A 22189-nucleotide genomic window follows, 5' to 3' on the forward strand; every position below is an offset into this window, starting at 1 on the left:
ATGGCTGAATCCCTTCTATCAACAACTGAGCCAAGCTTTGATTGTTTGTCTTGTGTTTTTTGAACACAAGCAAAATAATATCAACAATAAAAGAGAGTTTTGAATAAAAAATCCCTTGGAACAAACTAAAAACATATGCATTAAAAAGCATTTGTGTGTTTAATTTTAAATGTATAACATAAAAAACAATGCATGTAAACAAAATGCAAAAGCTGTGTACAATAAGACCGAACCACTAATTTAGCACTTCATAATATACTACTAATCCTATGAATAACACATGAGATTAAAAGGAATGAGGGCTTCTCTTCAAGAACATAATGACTTTTTATTTTTCTTTAATGGCAGATGAAGTTAATAACATGACCGTGTAATACCTCTTGTTCTTGTGGGAGTGAATAAACATTAAAAATCATATGAAAACAAAAAATAACCTAAGTATTTCTGAATAATAAATTCACCCATAAATCAGTCGATCTGGCATAGTTCAAGATAACTCAAAGGAAGCAAAGCACTGCATAAAATCGTTTATTTAAACAATGCATCTACCATCTCAGATTGACCGAAACACTCTCATGTGGAGCATTTGGTCATGGACAGTTTGTGTATAACAGACACAGCTTTGTTCAGGTTTATTACATGACACACAGCATAGTACAACGGTAACATTTCAAATAATATCAAAATTTGGTTTCATGTTCCAGTTTTCTGAACCTTTTAAAATTTTGCTCCGTTTAGCATCACTGGCTTTCTGCTTCAAACATAAACGTTTGGGCATTATAAATAATTATTGCTAAGCCTCTAACTACCATACATTAGATTAAGAAAACTCTTTATAAAAATGCAGAAAGTTGGACTATAACTGCATGCTTTGGAAGCACTGATCTACCAATATATAAAATATACAAAAAGAAATGTGCCGAAACTAGCATGTCATCGAGCAGGATAAATATCTTAAAAGTAGGACACGTCGAATATGTACCGCAATCTAACAGGTTTGACATGTGAGTAACTGCGTGACATATCCACACACTTAACTATCCCATAACATTCTCTGATTACTAAGGCAATAATTACAATTAAAAACTGTCTAGTTAAGAAACAAGGTGATTTTCCTCCCCCGAATACATTATTGTTTAAGCCAGGGGTGAGCTTCTAAAGAGGCTTTACTTCGGTCACCGTAGTCATAAAGAAGTTCCTCTCCTTCCTGGATATCTCTGGAGGCCACGAGGATGAGGTGAGGTATTCCATTGATGTCGTGGAGTTTGGTCTGACAGTTGCCGTTTTTACTGTGGTTGATCAGCCTTCCCAGACGATCAGACTCCTTAGTAGCATCCACACTGGTCCAAAATAAACAGGGATTTGAGAAATTCATTTGAGAAATTGCAAAAGCTGTTCACAATAAGACAAAAACGTGCACGTGAAACAAGACGCAACATTAAAAGGAATGAGGGCGTGGTGCTTGAACGTACCAATATGTTTTGCTGAGATATTGGAAGTAATACATGTAGCAGCCGGTGGTTGGATCTTGTGCGTATAAAGCCTCCCGTTTTTTTGCATCGGTAATCTGCAGTAGATCTCCGTAGTACTCCACGACGTACTGCCCTTTCTGAAACTTCTGAGTGGCGAAAATCCCCCTGCCCTTTCCTTCAATGTACCTGACCTGTAAAGAGTAATGTAAAGATCTCGAGTCGGTCGACAGATCGCAATATAACCCTCGCCCAAGATCATTTCGGCAGAATTACCATCATTCCGTTCTCGATTCCGTTTGTAATTAACATGTCTATGTGCCGCTTCTCTTCACACTGTTGAAATAAAAAAACTATGATTCAAACAAACCCACAAACACTTGAATCTTTGATCCATCGGCTTTAAAAAACATCTCTACATTACCTTCAGTTCACTTTTGCTTTTTCTTGAGCTTCTCCTGATGGGATAATAATCTGTAACCTTACGGTTTTGGGAGCTCTTGGTCTCTGCACTGGAGAGGAAAATTATATGTGGAATAATAAAAAAAATATTTCGATGTTATGACTAGGGGTGGGCGGAATGACCAAAAATCTATTTCACGGAATGAGTCATTTATTTCAATGTAAAAATCTCCCAACGTGAGTACAGTATAAAGTATATGACTGGTGATATAAACGGGTCTTAATGGGGTCTGTACTGTATAGGTCTTCATCGCTCTTTACTCTCTATTAGATGCGCATTTTTTGTGTGTTGCAACTTTAGGTTTGTTTATTCTTGCAGTTGTCTTTGCACTGTGAGTCTCTGATGACTCCCCACGCATCTCCCAAATCAGGGGTTTGCGGTGCGTCATGTCAAAGCGATAAGGCTGTGAGCATCATCGAGCATTTCAACGCAAGTTTCGGCTCACCTCGCCTAAAGTTGAACTTTAGTAAAACTATGAACAGCTTTACCAGACTTCTGAAATACGGGAGAATGAGCTTCTTTAATATGCACGCGCAGATACCTGCACCCAAGGGTGTAACTTTGGTTTGAGAAGTGGGGAGGGGCACATGTTGTTTATTTCAATCCCATTTCCTGCATTTACATATACGTTTAGGAACTATGGTTATACAAAATCCATGAAAATATGCAAATATTAACTGAGAAAAATGGCTTGTAAACCTGAATCTGCGGCCGGATGACTTTCTAACTTACCTAAACAACGACCAGGGAAGCCCACATTTCTGTCAAGCCTTGTCATAAACACTAACTGCTGTTAAAAGAACGAGACCGATCGTCCATTATAAGAAAACAAGGACTATGCAAAACCAAATTTCTGTTAAACCTTCTATTAAACACTAGCTTCTGTTAAAAGAACAAGCAATTATTCCGGGATAACACATCTCACGTAAAGCTTATTTACTTTAAAGAAACCACATAACGTGCCTCAAAGCAGCGACAAACTTAAAACTTTTCTGTTATCATGTTTTTAATTTGGTTTTCTGTGGTTTTTGCTTTGGTACGTTAAGCCGTTTCCCTATAATGGATTTTAGGAAATGAACGCTAAGGCACGAGATTTCTCACTTTATCTGTTTAATAAGGGCTCGTTCTTTTAACAGAAGCTAGTGTTCATTACAAGCAAGGTTTGACAGAAACTTGGGCTTACCTGGTTATTGTTCAGGTTGTTAAACGGAAGTACTTTGAGTTTGTCATAGTGAAAATCACTTGCTGCCGTCCACGTAATTTGAAAACAACCTTTCGGTGAGATATTTTTAGAGTGTGCACATCGACTGAGGCAGACTTCTCAGTCCTACTTATCCGTGGTGATGACGGCGTGCGGTTAAAAATCCTAACAAACACATTTGAAAGTAGGGGGGGCACGAACAGGATTTTGAAAAGGGGAGGGGACATGTGCCCAGTGGAAATAAGCAAATCACGAAACTACAGACCGAAAGATGGTCAAAAGAGTATTTGATTAGTTACGGATGCATTAATTCACACGTTTTTTCATCAAAACTATCAACTTGCAGAGTGCCAAGTTAACCACGCCTACCCACTTACATTCTGCAGAATTCACGGTATTGACAAATCTATTACGGTTGATGTTTTCTTCCATGTTAACGGCATTTTCCGTCATTCCGCCCAGCCTAATGTGTAAATATATTTTTTTATATTTTAAAGTTCTTACTAGGCACCAATTATAAAACGTTTTTGTGTTCATTGAAATCAAATAAATGTTTTACCTAAAGATTATAGGAAAAACAAACTAAATAAATGTAAATGTTGCCTGAAAAATAAACTGAAATTATTAAAAAAAATTATTCATCTTACATAGCAAAAAAAAAAAATATATATATATAATAAAATTATAAAAGCATTTACCCCAAATTCCTAAAACTTAAATTAACATAAAAACTAAAAATGTACAAAATAAAAGCCAATTTAAAATATTAATAAAACTAAAATCAAGACTATTATAACTATGTTATGTACAACTGTTAATAACATCTTCTGTTAATAACAAAATGTTTATGCATTTTGCTATTGTAGTACTGAAACACAACATATTTTCGGTGTAAACACACTAGATATTCAAGTAAAACAAATCTAAACTTCTGTAATGTGACACGCACTGGTTTATGCAATGCTTTAGACTTTCTCAAAACAAAAATAATTTGTCCTCTTTGACTCACGTTCTCGGTGTGGATTTCTTGACTTTAATTTTGCGAGCGGTTCTTTTCCTCTGGTCAGATCGAGAGACGTCACCATTGGAATGGATGTAGGATGCTGTACAGTGTATCTGGTGTGTCTGTTCCTCGGCTCGGTGTACAGAATGCTGCAGATCGTCACTCACTGCCTTCTTTGGGAGGATGAACTCACCGTTTACAGTACTGGGTCTCCTGGCTGGATCATACGGACATGTTAGACTATGTTCATGCGTAGACAGTCATTTTTTTTTAAATCAGATGTTCATGTGTTCATGCTTACATTCACCATGATTCTGTGGCTCGTTTTGCGTACAGAAGAAACGTGATGTTTTCCTGTCTTTGATGATTTTCACTGAGATGGTTTCATGATGCGGTGACTTTGACCTGCTGTGTTTTAAGATATGGTGAAATGGCTTGTGGCCGTTGCATATGACGTCCTGCAAAACAGCGAGTTTTACAAATGAGTCACATTTTCTGGTGTCATGTCCTCTTAGTTGCATCTATCAAGGTATGACGTTCATCTTCAAGTCAAGTTTGGATTAATCGCCAATTATAGACAAAATATACAAAAATGTAATCCAGTAAACACAGAGACCGATGACATAATGTAAGAAGCCAAAAGTGAGGGCATGTATCTACAATATTTTCCTACAGAGAATTTCGAAAAATGAAATGACCTCCTGGGTTCGATTAAACCACCAAAACATGAGGTGTATGGTACAACATGGCCAAAACACTAAACTTAGTTAATGTTAATAATTGACAAATTATTTAGCAAAAAAAGTAATAATATTCCAAAATAAATAGATTTCTATATAGTACAGAAACATTTATATATGAAGAGTTTGGTTCCAAGAAGATATTTCTGATTATATTAACGTGTTTTTATTGTGTTGTTTGCTGTTTTTTTACTGCAGTTGATTGATATTAATTGGACAATAAAACAAAATGAGTTATTTTACTTTTAAAACCAAACTATTCATATATTTTTTATATAATTTTTCGAAATGATGCATTACAAATAATATTCTCTTCTCCATTATGTCTTATTTCTTATATTAGAATCAAATGTAGCATGTAACTTCATAATCATACTAGCGATAGTGGATGAACACGCCCACATGACAGGGCCTTTAAACTACACTGGCTCTATCTCACAATATTGCACTATTGTTCTTTCATCTGCTATATAACACCGAACCATCGGCTGTATGATTCATAACATCCAACATACACACGTAACACCAGCTCGATTACATACAATACCAGCAACTTCATAAACAGGAACCAAATGAGCAAGTGGAGTTAACGTGTTTAGGGTGGGAGAGTTTGATCATGAGCCCGGCAAACAAAGCCACAAAATACACGCTAATGTAAATATACAGTCAACCATAACGAGAGTTATCCAAATGAAGGCCGAACGAACGACGTAACGTACCCCGTTCATGTCAGCCCACTTTCCCTTCGAGCCTTATTGTTTTCCGGCGATGGTTCAGTCCAGTCTAGTGTTTTTTCTTCTACACTTCTGTCCTTCCGCACGACGTGAAAATGAAACATCCACAACGGCTCTCCGTTCACGGAGGAGCAAATCAACATTCAACTTTCAAGTCGTCTCTAATAATGCCCCTCCATCCGAGCTAGTTTGTACAGTTTCACGACGCCATGTTCGGACTTTTATTTCATTCACGGGAAGAGACCATGTGAGCATTTAAATAACCAATAATGTTTGAAAGTTGCGTTTGAATCCACCGGAAGGTGGAGCTGTCAAGCGGACGCTTGCTGTGAGCCTTTATTCTCAAAGAGCTGTGACTTCTATTTTTTATTGCCAGTCACAATCTAATCAATAAACAATTGATTTACATATCAATATGTGGCTTAACAATTTGTCGAAGAAATATATCAAACACAGGACGGAGAAAATATACTGGGAAATAAACTGCTATCACGTCATCATACAAATAACAGTTAACAGATATTTAGTGCGTTTCGGTTTTATTAAAAAAAAACGAATTAATTGAATATACTGTTTCGATATATTATTATATTAAATCATATATTATAATTACAATATAATATACTTCAAGAAGTGCTACACTCATAATTTTAAATAACAATTAACAGATATTTAGTGCGTTTCGGTTTCATTTAAAAAAAAATACGAAATATTTAATATACTGTTTCGATATATTATTATATGAAATTATATATTATAATAACAATATAATGTACTTCCAAGAAGCGGTACACTCGTTATTTTGCAAAAAAGGCATATATGTATGTTTTATGCTGTGCATTCTCTTATAGGTTTGTTTTAAAGTGCCATATTGCTGTAAATTTAGTTTGATACAAAATTAACAAAATCTATTAATAAAACCATGTTAATCAAGAGTTTATTTTGTAGGCTCATATAATTATATTTTTTAATGCAAACAAACTAGTAAAGCTTTAAAATGTAGGGTTGGTTATAGTCACCGGTACACACTTAAGCCTTCTATACTTTTTGTTACAACTATTCATGATGTAAGTCTAGCTAATGCTTGCCGAATGAACACTAGATAAATGAGCGATTATATTCAGAATATTCTACATTTTCTTTGTGTGTTGGTTGAGAGAAGCAGAGGTCAAGCTTTGACCTCCTTCGCGTGAGCTTCTCGACCTTACAAATATGGCTTTCGCAATGTCATTTTTAACGTGTCATTGGAGGAAACCATTTTGCACGGCGTCACTTCCTGAAAATGAAGGGCGAGGTCACGTGACATGGCTTCGGCGCTCTCCTTCTCCGACTACTTTTGATTTAAAAAAATAATTATACAACACGGTTAATATGGCCGGGTTCCTAGGCTTGCTGGACGATGGTCGCACGCCGACTCGGTACCGATGCTCCACGCGTCGCCAGCTCCTCCGCGGCAGAAGAATAGCGGGACACAAAATCGTCTGTTTTGCAGACTGCAGCGTCACGTGACCTGCACGCGTCTCGGGTAAAGATGGCGCCGAGCGGTTAGAAAACAAGCAGCGCGTGCAGCGGCGACATCCTCCACACCGCCGCGACGGTTGGGATCCCGAAGAACCGAGTGGAGTACGTTTCCAATTTAGCGGACACTAGCTGTCAAGAACTATTTCTGCTCTCTGATCCATCGGGCTCACTATAGCAGCCCGTTCGGGGCCCTTCTGAGGAGAATTGTTAAGTTTTATTCCGTTTCGCGTGAAAGCTGAGGGCGTCTGGCTCAGTGAGAGTTCACGCGCTTGGCAGCTAACCTGAGGCGAGCCGTTAGCGCACTTTTGACAAAGTCACTGACAGGCGCGATTCATGCTAATAAGACGTTTTCTGTTTGACAACATTTGACGAATACATTTCAACCGGGTTGTAGTCCATTTGAACAACGTTTCGACCCATTATAGAGGGAACGGGTCGTTAGGGAAATTAGCTAGCAACCATCGTTGCCAACACTGTTGTCACCACACGCAGCATAACGTTGCACTGTTTTTGACAAACGAGACTGTATTTCGCTGCAATTGTATGTAAATGCGTCTCATTATTGTTTGTATTCGGCGATCACTTTGTTGGGAAAACATTCAAAGCGACCAAACATCGGCTCTGCGGATAAACTTAGCACGTTTACTGCACCGAGTGTCTAATGTTGTGAATCACAGCCATCAGATCTCGGTGTATAATTTGATGGTTTGAGCGTTGTTCTGACTGACATTAACGTCCAGAAGCAACGTCATAGCAGGAAGTGTCTAGTTGGATCAGTTTAGGCAAACACGTGCGGAGCTGGATGTTGTGGTGAGCCGTTTGCCCCCAATGTCTTATTTGCCTTATTGATTATGGTATATGTCCCTTAAACATACAAACATCCAGATGTATTTTGAATAGATTGCAGTGTAATGGTTGAAACGATCTTGTAGGTTCTGCTGCCTGTTTCGTGTTTGTCTTTTGTAAGTTGAGTTCACTGTGTTTTCCATATGTGGTGTTTTACGTTTGTTTGCTTCGGTCTTGTTTTAGACAATGGATCCAGGACAGGATTTGCTTCTGGCTGCTCTTAGTGAAAGTGGAATATGCCCTAATGATTTTTTTGAGGTTGAACCTCAGGACACTCTTCCACCCCCTGCCTCACAACAGGTAAATGACTCAAACATCCGGTATGTATATTGATGATGTCATCTGGATTGCTCATGATGTGTTCACATTGGAGTAACTGTTAGTGTTGAAATGAAATAACGTCGGCTTGTCTTTTCAGTCGGTCTCGATAAATGCTCTTGGCATTGGTCTGGGTAATGAAACGTCTGGTATGGTGCCACCTACACCTACAGTCACAATCAGGGTAAGTCTGCAAATACTTTTGTCTATTGGTCAATTAATCCAATTATAAAACTTAAATTTTTCATATTTATTATATGCGTATCCTTTATAACACACACATGGTGGCGTTTGGACAGTCTGTTTTCCAACCAGTCTGTTAATTTCTTTTAATACATTTATATCAAGCAAGGTTATGAGGAGATTTAGTTTCACGTTTTTCTTTGCTTTGTCCTTGCTTCCCAAAAGGAGAAGCCTCAGCCCTCAACCACTACCTTCATCTTAAATCAGCTAAATCAGTTGCCATCACTAGGGACCATCGTAGTCACCAAACCGTCAGCAGGGAGCACTTCCAGGCAAACCATCACAGTAACCAAGGTGGTCCACACAAGCCCAGCAGCCCAGCGGAGCTCGTTGTCCTCTCCCACCGTTTGCACTGTGGTCCCTCCGAACAATGAGCAGATCAGATTGAAGGACCTTCTCAGAAGCGGCGGCCTAAAGACGAGCAGCCTTGGAGAGCTCATGAAGTTGAAGCCCCCACCTGACATAGCTCAGCCCGTTGCTACGGCAACAGCCACAGGCACAAGTGAGTGCTGGCAGACGTGTTGGACGTCAGGCTATCGTATATGGTTGTTTTGTTCTCATGGGTCTGTCTATGCAGCTGTCAGCTTTGTGGCACTTATCAGATCTGTCGCCGAGGGCCAGTTTGTGATCACTTCATCCAGCTGTGAAAACAGGAAACGCAAGCGTTTGAGACAGCTTATTGGGCTTTAAGTTACACTTATTTTGTTTATTTTAATGTTTTACTTTCACACAATTTGATGAATCACAAAACACATGCTTTAAATTTTATCCCCCAAATTGTCATCCATTTGTTTTCTTGATGTTTATGATGTTTGGGGTAAAATTTAACCTGGTTGTGATTGTTAAAATTGACTTCGTTTGGCAAGCGCGTTTGTTTTCATGCATTTAAGAGTTTGTTTCTAGGTCAGTGGAGGCTTTTACAGAGCTGTAAACGATGCTGTATTTATTTTAATGCCAATGCTCTTCCTTTCAGAAATTATTCTGGTCTCCACAAAGATGATGAACAGATCAGGTATGGGTAGGGTTTTAACTGGAGCTCACAGGCGCTTGAGTCTGATGTTTTCACAGGTGCTCATGTTTTGGGGACACTGAGGCTCTGCTGTGTGTTTATGCAAACTCTAATGTCGGAGTTTATTTTCACGGTTTCTTATCTTTGCTTTTTTTTAGTGGAATCAAACAATGGTTTGAAGAAAGAAGTGTCTGGCAAAGACGTAGCAAGAATCTGGGTCAATGATGACATGAAAATGCGGAGCTTCTCACCTGTCAATGTAAGTTTATGATCAGTCAAAGATAAAAAAAATTGTGTTTTGAGAATAACGTGAATGTTAAAACATTGTTTCATTTGAGTATTAAACCAACCTGAAGCTGCTACTTTGGATAAAATCACGTGAGACCAACTAATGGTCCGCTTGTCTGTCCAGTGGCACCGTCAGGAAACGTATATTTTATTGTGTCATTTTGATACTTTCAGACCAGAAATTACTTTAATTGTTGGTGTTTGATTTTAGAAACTACCCGGAATGAGGGAAGAAGATGAACCAGAAGAGGAGGAAGAAGAGGAGTTGGGTCATGCAGAGACATATGCTGAATACATGCCAATGAAACGTTTGTACTATAATACAAACTTTTTTTATGAAGTAGATTGTTGAACAATTATTTAAACTTGTTCTGGACTCGAGCTTATTCCTGGAAACTCGTTCATATTGTTTTCAGTGAGGATTGGCCTGCGTCACCCTGATTCTGTCGTGGAGACCAGCTCGCTCTCCAGCGTCAACCCGCCAGATGTTTGGTACAGACTTTCAATACCAGAGGAGACCATCGACAGAGGTTGGATATCAGCCCTTCAGCTTGAGGCCATCACATACGCTGCCCAGGTTTGTGTTGTCAAAACAACCTTACAAGTGATTTAAAATGAATTACTTGGTATACACATGTTCATCGCTCTTGTACATCAATTTCTTTCTGATGTTAACAATATTTAATTTCAGTTTTGTTTTTCAATAATACCTTTCAATGCAGCAACATGAGACATTCCTACCAAATGGAGACAGAGCATCTTATTTAATAGGAGATGGAGCCGGTGTTGGAAAGGGAAGAACCATTGCTGGCATCATATATGAGAATTATCTTCTTGGCAGGAAAAGATCACTCTGGTAATTCTATATCTTTCGAGCAGAATTTTGGTATCGTTTATACAATTTATAGAATTTATTTATGCATTCATCCATGTTGATGTCTTCAGGTTTAGCGTGTCAAATGACTTGAAATACGACGCAGAGAGAGATTTGAGAGACATTGGTGCGAAGAACATTCAGGTTCATTCACTCAACAAGGTACTACACTTGCATCTTATCTGAAAATAAATTTGTGATCCTTTCAAGTGGCAAATTCATGAATTTCTTTTCTTTTAGTTTAAATATGGAAAGATTTCCTCAAAACACAATGGCAGTGTGAAAAAAGGTGTTATTTTTGCCACATACTCGTCTTTGATTGGAGAGAGTCAGTCTGGAGGAAAATATAAGACAAGATTTAAACAGCTGCTACACTGGTGTGGAGATGACTTTGACGGGGTTGTATCCTTTCACTGCAAGACACTTTGAAATTGCTATTATCATATAATTCATTCAATCTTACATTGTAAATTCTTAAAGAATTATGTGGCTGCTCTTAAATGCAGCATTGCCTTTAGAAAAAGTAAAAATCCTTTATTCACAATCCATCTTTATTTTTTGACTTGACTTACAGCTGACGATTGATTAGAGTAGTTTCTATAGAAACAATTATTGGTCTCTATTTTGTAGCATATTTATTATAGTTTTTTGTCATATTATAGTTTTTTGTCATGCTTTATTCTTACATTGCTTAGCTGCAATGAGTGTTTAGTAGAAAGGACTTTATTTTTTGTAGCCATTTCAGATAATTTCATATAAATCAAATCAAATGGCTGAGATGTCTCATTCAATATCAGATTGGGTGATAAAGCTGAGCGGTTCTTTCTGGAAGCTCTGTTGTAACTATGGTGACTGATTTCCTTAACCGAGTAATTCAGATCGTCTTTGATGAATGTCACAAAGCCAAAAATGTTTGCCCTATTGGGTCATCCAAGCCTACAAAGACAGGTCTAGCGGTTCTTGAACTACAGAACAAGTTGCCAAAAGCCCGGGTTGTTTATGCTAGTGCTACAGGTACGTTTCATGTTATTTTTATATTTGCTGCAAGGTGACTTTTACTCCTGCTTTATGTGAAGAAAACTGTGTCAAGATGTTCAGTTTCTTTCATCTTGTAGTTTCTTAAGTTTTTATAAACCTTGCCTGATTCTTGTGTAGGAGCATCCGAACCTCGCAACATGGCCTACATGAATCGCCTCGGGATCTGGGGTGAAGGAACTCCATTTAAAGAATTCACAAATTTCATCCAAGCGGTTGAGAGAAGGTGAGTTTGAGTTCTATTGTGTGTTTGAATGTCCTTCACCTTGCTTTTTAATAACAGCATGCATACTTTGAATAGTGTGTGTAACCCTGTTTCGATTGGTTTATTTTAGAGGTGTTGGTGCCATGGAGATTGTTGCCATGGATATGAAGCTGAGAGGAATGTACATCGCTCGACAGCTGAGCTTCACAGGCGTGACGTTTAAAATCGAAGAAGTTCCTTTGACGCCCAGCTACATCAAAATGTACAACAAATCAGTCCGCTTGGTACGTAAAATATCAACTCTGTGTGTCTTTCAAAGGTGATCAAACACGCTTATTTACCTCAATTTTATCTCTGAGGGTAAATCAAAAAGAACTCAATGAGTCATTGAGAGATTATAATCAACGCTGCCAGGTTTATAAAGAGATGATTTAGTTTGTCACAACGATTTTGTAAAAATGCTTATCCTGTCCCCTGTAATCTTGCAGTGGGTGAGTGCCAGAGAGAAGTTTCAGCAAGCCGCTAACCTGATGGATGCAGAACAACGGATGAAGAAGTCCATGTGGGGTCAGTTCTGGTCGGCTCACCAGAGATTCTTCAAGTACCTGTGTATTGCCTCTAAGGTTCGGAGAGTGGTGCAGTTGGCCCGGGAAGAGGTTAAAAATGGAAAGGTTAGATAAAATCCTTTTTGACCATGAAGTCTTTGGAGAGATAATAGCAGCGGTTGGTTGTGATGACATCTGACCTTTTCTGTAGTGTGTGGTGATTGGTCTTCAGTCAACCGGAGAGGCGCGAACCCTCGAAGCATTAGAGGAGGGCGGAGGAGAGCTTAATGACTTCGTCTCTACAGCAAAGTAAGTTCTTGTTACCAAAAGTAACCAAATGATTAAACGTTGCATGTTAATACAACTCTGAACACAGAATTCTGAGCTGATCTGGTTTGTGTGTGTGATGTGATGTTACAGAGGCGTGTTGCAGTCCCTGGTGGAAAAACATTTCCCTGCTCCAGACAGACAGAAGCTCTTCAGTCTTTTGGGTATTGACATGTCTGCCAAGAAAACACCTTCTCCTTTAGAAACCATCACTGAGCAGAAAGGGAAAAAGCGCAAAGGTATTACTGTTTAACAATGACATGCTATATTGTGAATGTAGTCATGGCTGCTAGACCGGTACAGAATGTATAAATGCATTCATTTATTAACGTTTTTGGATTTCGAGGAAGCAAAACCAAAACTGTGGGCTTTTGCTGGGTTACTCAGATTGAAAATGGTGATGATGAGCGAGTTCTAGTTTGACTGCTGAAGGTTTGTGTGTGTGCGTTTACAGGTACAGAAACAAAGAAGGGAGTGAAGAAAGCCCGTAAATCCGGAGGTCTGTCTGGTACCAGCTCAGATGAGAGCAACTCTGATGGTTCTGATGGCGACAGTGACGACAGCTTTAAATCTGTCAGCTCGGGAGAGGATGAAGACGACTTCAACCCATTTAAGGACGATTCCAGCGAGGATGATGAAGATGGTGAGAATTTATAGACACTCTTTTGCATATTGTTCACAATAAGAGGAAATATTCAAATATCATGTGCTTGACAGATCCTTGGCTCATCAGAAAAGACACAAAAAAGAACAAAGAGAAGAGAAATAAGAAGAAGAAAAAGAGCATCGATCCAGACTCCATTCAGAGTGCCTTGTTAGCATCTGGGCTGGGAACCACCAGGCCCACCTTTACAACACCAGCTGTCAAACCTTCAAATAACACAGTTCCTGTCGGTAAGTCATACAGAATTATCACAGATGTGTGCATATTTTCATCCAGGAGTTGTGCGTTTTGTAACACAAAATTAGCAACATCAGAGATATAGAATGAATGGTTTCTAACTGTGTGTTCACATAGAGCGCGAATGAGGCGTCAAAAACGCGCTATTCGCGAGTAGTTGGACGCTTGAACATTTACTCGCTTCATTCGCGTCATTTGCGCTATTCGCGCCATTCGCGAGTGAAATTCGCGTCATTCGCTCTATTCGCGTCATTCGCGAGTGAAATTCGCTTCACGAAAATGTTTTTACAATTTACCGGATTCTCCGACCTCCTCACTCACTTTCTTCCAAGCAAGATCCTTTTTATTCCTATTTTTATGAACACGTATCATATAGCTCCGGGTGTCCGCACACCGAGATAAGCTTGTCCTCCATTTTTTATTTCTGCCTCTGCTCGCTACGTCGTCTGCGTCACTACTAGAGCAGGCGCCTGATTGGTTAACGCGGCGCGAATTTTCGCCAAAGTTCAGATTTTTCAACTCTCGCCATTCGCGCCGCCTCATTCGCGCTATTCGCGCCGCAAGCGCGTCTATCGCGTCTTTGCATTGACTTAACATGTAAATCACTCGCGCTTGACGCCTCATTCGCGCTCTATGTGAACACACAGTAAGAGCTGTTATCACAGCAGTTTGAAAGTCAGAGGATCTAAATAGCATCTTCAAATCTGCCACAGCCAAGATCGAGCCAGAGGAGAGCAGTTGTGTGACCAGTCAAGATGCTGTTGAGGACGCTCAGAGGATGAAGCGAGATCTGCTGGAACAACTGGAGAAGCTGGCAGAACACCTGCCACCCAACACTCTGGACGAACTTATCGATGAGCTCGGAGGCCCTGATAATGTTGCAGAGGTAAAGGTTAATGTTTGCACTTCATTTAACAAAATGCTTTGAAACAATTAAAAACGTGTGTCTTGTGAAACGCAGATGACCGGCCGTAAAGGCAGGGTCGTCAGCAACGACGATGGCAGCATTTCCTACGAATCGCGATCCGAGCTCGATGTTCCTGTTGAAATCCTGAACCTCACAGAGAAGCAGAGGTTTATGGATGGAGAAAAGGTTTGATGCTTTTAATTTACACACGTGTTTAATGTTGAAATGTTATGAACGGCATCTGAAACTTTCTACGTTTGCGTTTGGCAGAACATTGCGATCATCTCTGAAGCTGCCAGCTCGGGTATTTCACTTCAAGCCGACCGCAGAGTGAAGAATCAGAGGAGGAGGGTGCACATGACCCTGGAGCTGCCGTGGAGTGCTGACAGAGCCATTCAGCAGTTTGGTGAGTTCACAGATATAATGTGCCATTGACATCCTGGTGTGTGTATATCAGATTGAATAAAAATGGATTTAAAGGGTCAAGTTTTCAGTTGATTGAGTCTTTGGATCCTGTGCAAACAGGTCGAACGCACAGATCAAACCAGGTCACAGCCCCCGAGTATGTGTTCCTCATCTCTGAACTGGCCGGAGAACAAAGATTTGCTTCTATTGTTGCCAAACGATTGGAGAGTCTGGTGAGTCACTTGAGCGTGAAGTTTATTTCTTCAGCGAAGCTTCTGAATTTTATAGCATCATTGTGTGTCTGTCTCAAACAGGGTGCTCTTACACACGGTGACAGAAGAGCCACCGAGACGAGAGATCTCAGCCGGTTTAACTTTGATAACAAGGTAAGATATTATTTACAGTAAGGAGTTTGTTTGTATGGAGAGGAGTAGTTAGATGAAATTTTTCTCTTTTACAGTACGGCAGAAATGCTCTTGAAATAGTCATGAAGTCTATCGTCAGTTTGGATTCTCCTTTAGTTTCTCCACCTGCTGACTTCGATGGGGATTTTTTTAAAGGTACAGTCACAATTCTAGAACTCATAGAAAGTCACCAGATTTAACAAGCAGGGATCTTATAACGCTGCTGTTTTATTTTTTTTATCAGAAATACGGAATGGTTTAATTGGTGTGGGACTGATAAATGTGGAGGATCGATGTGGCGTTCTCACACTGGACAAAGGTGAGATTTTTAAAGAGCTTTGAGATGTTGCCATCCGAATCAGTCTTTCATGTACTTTTGCTTTCTCTTTCAAGATTACAACAACATCGGGAAGTTCTTAAACAGAATTCTTGGTATGGAGGTTCAGCAGCAGAATGCCCTCTTTCAGTATTTCTCTGATACTCTCAGTGCTGTTATTCAGAACGCTAAAAAGAGCGGCAGATATGACATGGGAATTTTAGGTAAGCAGATGCTTTACAACATTAAAGAGATTTCCGACTAGCTACGCTTGGCTGTTTCTGGCAGTTTTTAATGTTTGGTTTTATTGCAGATTTGGGCTCTGGAGATGAGAAAGTGAAGAAAGTTGAAGTGAAAAAATTCCTGACTCCAGGATATTCCACCTCAGGACACGTGGAGCTCTATACGGTATTTACTGGTTTTATGTATGATACTAATGCTTTTGTCTTAATAGTTGTTTGTTATAAGGGTTTATTCTGTGTGTTCAGGTGAGTGTGGAGCGGGGAATGTCATGGGAGGACGCCACCCACGTCTGGGCTGATCAGAATGGACCAGATGATGGCTTCTATGTACAGGTGACGTCACATCCTTACAGAATTATTGATCAAGTTAGCAAACAATTGAAACTCAAGTTCGTTTGGTTTCCTCAAGGTGCGGAATAACAAGAAAATTGCCATCCTGGTCAAGGAAGTCAACTCCAGAAAGAGATTTTTCATGGTGTACAGACCAAATACAGGAAAACAAGTAAAACTGGAGACATACGTAGATCTTAAGAAGAGAAGTAAAAAGGTATTTTAATTTGTTGCGTGTTGTATATAATGACAGTTTATAGTCAACTATACTTTTCACTCTAGCTGCCAATGACTGGTGAATGAAATTTAGTTGAAATACATTTTGTGCACGATTTATTTTGTCTACATAAACAAAAATCACTTGTGATTGTATATTTGGGTGGTGTTGTCTTCTAACAATTTCATCTCTGATCAGGTTCTGTCTGATGATGCCAAGCAGCACTGGATCGATCAGTACAACTCCTCAGCTGATGTCTGCTCGCATGCGTATTGGTACATACTTTTCTTTGATACCTAAACACATTTTAAAGGGTCTGGGTAAGCATTCGCATTAAGATAGAATGCATCTTTTATTCCGATACTTGAATTTGTGCAATTTTACATGTCTAATACATGCATGGGTAACTTGTAACACACAAAACACAGAAAAACACGTATTTGCGCCATATGTCTTATCATTTGATTTATTGAGTGATGTCATGTTCTTTGAACAGGCGAGGGAACTGTAAGAAGGCCTCTGTGGGGTTGCAATGTGAGATCGGGCTGCGCTGCAGGACGTACTACGTCCTCTGTGGTTCTGTCCTCAGCGTGTGGACCAAAGTGGAGGGCGTACTGGCCTCAGTCAGTGGAACAAATGTGAAGATGCAGATTGTGCGCTTGAGAACGGAGGACGGGCAGAGAATTGTGGGTAAGTTAACAAAGGGCTGTTGGCACATATTATACCTCACTGTAAATCTAGATCCAGTACAGGTTTGAGTTGTTGTTGTTGTTGTCACGTCCTTGTCACACAAATGCTTATTAAAAAGTTGCAGTTTGACTGACTGACAAAAAGCCATTAAGCTACCAGAACAACTGAACTTGTATAACGAAACTATCTTAAACATGACCAACCAGTGTTAAATCCTCATCCCTAATTTAGATTTCATTAAAATGTTCTGTATTTTGTGCTCAGGTTTGATCATTCCAGCCAACTGTGTCTCTCCTCTCATAAACATCCTGTCATCGTCGGATCAGTCGCAACAGTTGGCGGTACAGCAGCAACAGATGTGGCAGCAGCTTCATCCTCAGAGCATTAGCCATGGCATCAACACGTAGCGTGACCACCTTGCCCCTTACAGTGGGCCAGCCGGCCACCCTTCCTCTCCTCAACCTGCAGGGTAAGCCACGAGGAAGATGGTGCTCGTCCTATTTAGTATTTCAGGGTTCGTGTCCAAAGAGGACTCATTACCGAAGGAGCTTGCTGGACTAGCGAATCGGAACTCTGCGTACTGGAGCCGTTGAGCGTGAGGAGACCGCACTGAGGGGATCGTAAGACAAACATGGAGACGTTCCATCAGACGTTGTCTATTTTACAACCTCCGGGTGCATCATCTTCACCCGTGCTATACACCGAGAACATACTTGGGCTCTTTATTTCACAAGAGGGCTGTAAATTCACTTACATAATGTACACAGGAAAGAGCTCAGGGTTTTACTCGCAATCAAAAGTTTCCTTCCATTTTCAGCTCCAAGGATCTGATGCACGTTCAACCTCCATCTCTCTTTAGCCTTCTAATCCAGCATGTCGTTGGCATGGCAGCGCTTGCTTACCACTTCATACAACACCCGGTTTGAAACTGGGGTGAAAGTGGTGTAATCCCACCCCTTATGACTTTACGTAGGAACAGAGGCATGCATGGTTTGAAAAACCTTTTGGATTTTGTTAAGTTGTGGAAAGAGACATGTGTATGGGGTCGATTGTTTTTGCTTCTTTCAGTTTTAAGTTTAATCTGGACGTAAGGGTGTTGCGTAACATTTTTGAAGTTGTAACATGCAGTTTTCTCTACAGTTGGCCGCATCCATCAGCTTTTGCTCAACATTTTTGGTTGAGGCATTTTCTATTTCTTGGTTTTAATCATTTACTGTCACGTCAAACATATGTGGATGAGGACATTTGAACACTTCTTTCTCCAAACTCTCATGATTGCTGTAAATGTTGGAGTTTGACACACGCTTGGTCTCTCTGGTATATCTCAGTGTACAGTTGTTTTGCTGAATTATAAATGTCGCAGCACTCAAGACAATGTCATTTCATCCTGCACGAGTTGCACTACTGATGATTCTGTCGTGTAAAGAGTCTATGAAAAATTGAACTTGCTGCAAGATCCCTTACCTCTTGCAGATGACCAATAAATCTTGTGATTTACATCAGTTTGCAAGTGTCTTCATTTCCATAGAACTTTCAGGATTTCGGGAAGTTTGACATTTAAATGATTTCAACGTGGTACGGGACAAGGTGGCAACCTTATAATTGACGGTTCAGCACATTTTATTTTTGTAGCACTTTTATGAAGAATTCATGTAAAGTCAAATTCTTCACCTCAATGAAGAATTGCAAGTGCTATACATAGTGTGTGTATGTGTGTGTGTGTGTGTGTGTGTGTGCTCTCTAGAAAGGGAAGTTTGATAAATCTAATATGAACTGAATTTTGTAATTTAACGGACAAAAGACACAAAACAAACAAATTAAGTATTTGACATTAAGATTGTTTGTTTATTGTAAATGCATAATCCACAAAAATACATAATATACGTTTTGGTAATAGTTCTCAAAACCATATAGTTATTTACAGATTTAAAAACAAATAATTTCATGTCTTTCACAAATGACTTTTTTATTAAAATAATTCTCAAAGTTCCAGGACAGAACTTGTCATTTTTAGGATTTGTATGAAATGTGAAGGCAAAGATTGAAAGCATTGATAATTATTTATTATTTGTTTATTGTGACGGTGATGACGGTCGGCACTGGTTTATTTTAATAATGATGATTTGTGATTATTGTGATGGTAATGATGGACAGCATTGTGGGTGTCATGAGGAGTGACGCGGCCATGTTTGCCGGTGCCGCTCCGCTGTAAACAAAAAGTGTCTGGCAGACGGACGCTCCGCTCATTTTAGGGACAATTTTATTTCTCTTATTTATTATCTCTTCAGGTATGTCTTACAAACCCAATCCCCATCAACACCTTCCGGGAACTTCAGGGAACCAAGGTATGGCGAAAAAGCGCGGAAAGTGTCGTTCTGGAGTGAATTTAATCGAGTGTAAAAGCTGGCGTGAGAGAGAGAATACCTGGGGAACAGTCGTGTGTAGTTTTTGTCCGGTCTGATCGCTATAGGGTCAGATCCTTCACATCCGCCATTATTACTAGTGAAAAAAACGCGTTCCTCGGAATCGGCCGGGTTAAATAACGCCGAACGGTGGATGTTCGGGTCCATCCCGATGGGTCCGCGTCGCGCCGTGGCCGGATGGTGTTGTGTGTAGGCCTCTGGATTGTGATAAAAATGAATCCTTTTAGTGGCTAAGATCAAGCCCGTGCCGTTCCCTCCATGATTGTCTCTCGGGTTGTTGATTGATCGGATTCAGACGTGCTGTGTTTTGTTGCTCTTTGGGAACACCTGGCGGTGGACGGTGGTGTTGCGCCATTCATTGTTCATTTAATGCAGACGCTTTTACATAAGGTGCACTAATTCAGGATTTGTCTCTCGAAATAGCATTTATATTATTACATTTGTGTTTACGTTTTAATCACGTATGATGCGATTTAGTTCTTATTTTCGTTTTTTATATCGCTATTTAGGTTTCATTCTATATTACTATTTAGTCCTTTCCACTTAATACTTTCTCATTATTGTTAATTTTAGTGTATTGTTAAGGCAACGTTTTACATTTTTCAATTCAATTCAATTTTATCTATATAGCGCTTTTCACAATTTGCATTGTTCCAAAGCAGCTTTACAGGGGAAAATAAGAAAAACACAAAAAAGGTAAAACACACTACATGAATAGTTTAACTTGTTATATAAACACCTAGTAAATAATATCTAATGTCAGCAGTCTCCCGGTGGTTTATTTTGCATTTAAGTGAATGCTTGGCTGAAAAGATGCGTCTTTAATCTGGATTTAAATTGGGCGAGTGTGTCTGATCCTCGAATAGTGTCGGAAAGGCTATTCCAAAGTTTAGGTGCTACGTATGAGAAAGCTCGACCCCGTTTGGTGAATTTAGTTATTCTAGGTATTATCAAAAGTCCTGCGTTTTGAGATCTTAGAGAGCGTGATGGGTTGTAGTGTGATAGAAGCTCTGTTAGGTAGGTAGGGGCTAAACGCTTGAAGGCTTTATAAGTGATTAAAAGAACTTTAAAGTCAATACGATACTTAATGTGTAGCCAGTGAAGGGTTGATAACATTGGGGTTATGTGATGGTATTTCCTGGACCTGGTTTGAACTCTGGCAGCTGCATTCTGAACAACATTTTCATTTAGTTTAAACCGTATCTGCCAAATGCTCATACACAATTTGCCATTTGATGTATAAAGTCAACGTTGAAATTTTACATAAATATAGTATTCAAATTTAAAAAAGTCCAATACAACAGGACATTTTTACAATTAAATACTTATCATACATAACATCAATAAAAACATTTGAGATTAGAATGATGTGTTTGTGTAGATATATGGTTTGATCGATGTATATTTGTATAAACAGTGTTGTTTCATGTGTTTTAATGTGTTTCGCTCTTAACAGTGAGCATTCCCTCTCCATCTTCTATGGCGACAGTACAGTCATACAAACCAATTCTAAATGACTTTGGACCACCATCACTGGGGTTCCCACAGGTGATTTTTAAACACTGAAATCATAACATAACTTGTACATCACATCGACGGATTGAAATATTGGCTTTTCTTTCCATATATTTAATGTTCAGGGACCAAATGGTAGCCAAGTACCCCAGAGTAAATATGCTGAACTTCTTGCCATTATTGAAGAACTTGGGAAGGAGATCAGACCGACATATGCAGGGAGTAAAAGTGCAATGGAACGACTTAAAAGAGGTTTGTGTTCATTGTGAAAAAAGTTCTGTGTTTGTTTTTAAGAATATTACTGTTTTCTTAAATGTTTTTATTTTGTGTTGAAGGTATCATTCATGCAAGAGGGCTGGTTCGGGAGTGTCTGGCAGAAACAGAACGCAATGCGAGATCCTAGCCCTGAAGTCATCTTTCTATACTTACAGCAAAAAGAACTGTGTCTTCTGAAACCCTTTCACACGGGAATCATGCATGCCTTTCCTTCAAGGGGATAAAACAATCAATGCAGCATTTATGTTATAAGTTGCATATTTCATTTGTGGCTTGGAGGGAAAAAGTTCATAAAATATATCTTCTGATTTATAAATGCTGACATTTGGAACAGTTGCCATTTGAGTTTTTTATACATTTTATTAGCTTTTATCTTTTTTCTTGTTTGTTTTTGACCACATGGTAATAAAAAAGCAAAAAATGCATGCACCCAGATTCAAGGTCTTAAATTAGAAACTTGCATGTTTTTTACAGGTTTAGACTAGATTTAGAAATAGGTCTCAGGTGGTATTTCCTCATCGACCACAACAATAGATAGGTGAGTTTTCTTTTCATTTGGGAGATACTGAAAAGTATTATTATAGTGTTGCCATTACGTTAGCCTTTATTTCTATTTATTACCTTGTGTAATAAAATGTATTTTCATGTAAAGACAAAAAGGTCACTCTTTTAAATTTTGTATATCTGTCAATAAATATGACATTCATTGTGTATTAAATGTTTGTCGTGGTCATTTTTGATA

The 22189-nt window shown here is 39.2% G+C and overlaps 3 protein-coding genes across 8 annotated transcripts; 2 read left to right on the plus strand and 1 right to left on the minus strand.

The window, feature by feature from the left end:
* Window positions 1–62: 62 nt before the first annotated feature.
* kmt5aa (lysine methyltransferase 5Aa) lies at window positions 63–5990 on the minus strand. Of its 2 annotated transcripts, none has more exons than XM_079449398.1 (7): window positions 5596–5990; window positions 4438–4594; window positions 4143–4353; window positions 1894–1981; window positions 1746–1805; window positions 1473–1663; window positions 63–1340 (listed from the first exon to the last, which is right to left on the minus strand). In XM_079449398.1, exons 1-7 carry the CDS (start codon window positions 5602–5604, stop codon window positions 1130–1132), a joined length of 927 nt encoding a protein of 308 aa, XP_079305524.1. In that variant the 5' UTR covers window positions 5605–5990; the 3' UTR covers window positions 63–1129. The 2 variants fall into 2 exon arrangements, with proteins under 2 accessions (XP_079305524.1, XP_079305525.1); XM_079449399.1 differs by having other exon boundaries at window positions 138–1340; window positions 4444–4594; window positions 5596–5851.
* An 891-nt stretch (window positions 5991–6881) lies between these two features.
* Window positions 6882–18734, plus strand: sbno1 (strawberry notch homolog 1). 4 transcript variants are annotated; one of them, XM_079448714.1, is made up of 33 exons: window positions 6882–7233; window positions 8161–8277; window positions 8396–8479; window positions 8704–9040; window positions 9512–9550; window positions 9706–9806; window positions 10047–10143; window positions 10252–10412; window positions 10558–10691; window positions 10781–10871; window positions 10950–11111; window positions 11588–11723; window positions 11865–11970; window positions 12080–12233; window positions 12438–12620; window positions 12706–12803; window positions 12915–13060; window positions 13276–13464; window positions 13539–13715; window positions 14436–14608; window positions 14684–14815; window positions 14900–15035; window positions 15155–15267; window positions 15349–15420; window positions 15495–15594; window positions 15683–15757; window positions 15832–15978; window positions 16068–16162; window positions 16243–16329; window positions 16406–16543; window positions 16742–16818; window positions 17040–17233; window positions 17498–18734. In XM_079448714.1, the coding sequence occupies exons 2-33, from the start codon at window positions 8164–8166 to the stop codon at window positions 17638–17640; spliced, it is 4191 nt and encodes a 1396-aa protein (XP_079304840.1). In that variant the 5' UTR covers window positions 6882–7233; window positions 8161–8163; the 3' UTR covers window positions 17641–18734. The 4 variants fall into 4 exon arrangements, with proteins under 4 accessions (XP_079304840.1, XP_079304843.1, XP_079304842.1 ...); XM_079448715.1 differs by having other exon boundaries at window positions 7203–7941; XM_079448717.1 differs by lacking the exon at window positions 9512–9550 and having other exon boundaries at window positions 6882–7941.
* A 635-nt stretch (window positions 18735–19369) lies between these two features.
* Window positions 19370–22174, plus strand: cdk2ap1 (cyclin dependent kinase 2 associated protein 1). 2 transcript variants are annotated; one of them, XM_079448718.1, is made up of 4 exons: window positions 19370–19578; window positions 21113–21204; window positions 21297–21423; window positions 21507–22174. In XM_079448718.1, the coding sequence occupies exons 1-4, from the start codon at window positions 19524–19526 to the stop codon at window positions 21572–21574; spliced, it is 342 nt and encodes a 113-aa protein (XP_079304844.1). In that variant the 5' UTR covers window positions 19370–19523; the 3' UTR covers window positions 21575–22174. The 2 variants fall into 2 exon arrangements, with proteins under 2 accessions (XP_079304844.1, XP_079304845.1); XM_079448719.1 differs by having other exon boundaries at window positions 19478–19521; window positions 21507–22162.
* Window positions 22175–22189: the final 15 nt, after the last annotated feature.

Source organism: Barbatula barbatula (assembly GCF_947034865.1).
Source record: "Barbatula barbatula genome assembly, chromosome: 24".
NCBI lineage: Eukaryota > Metazoa > Chordata > Actinopteri > Cypriniformes > Nemacheilidae > Barbatula > Barbatula barbatula.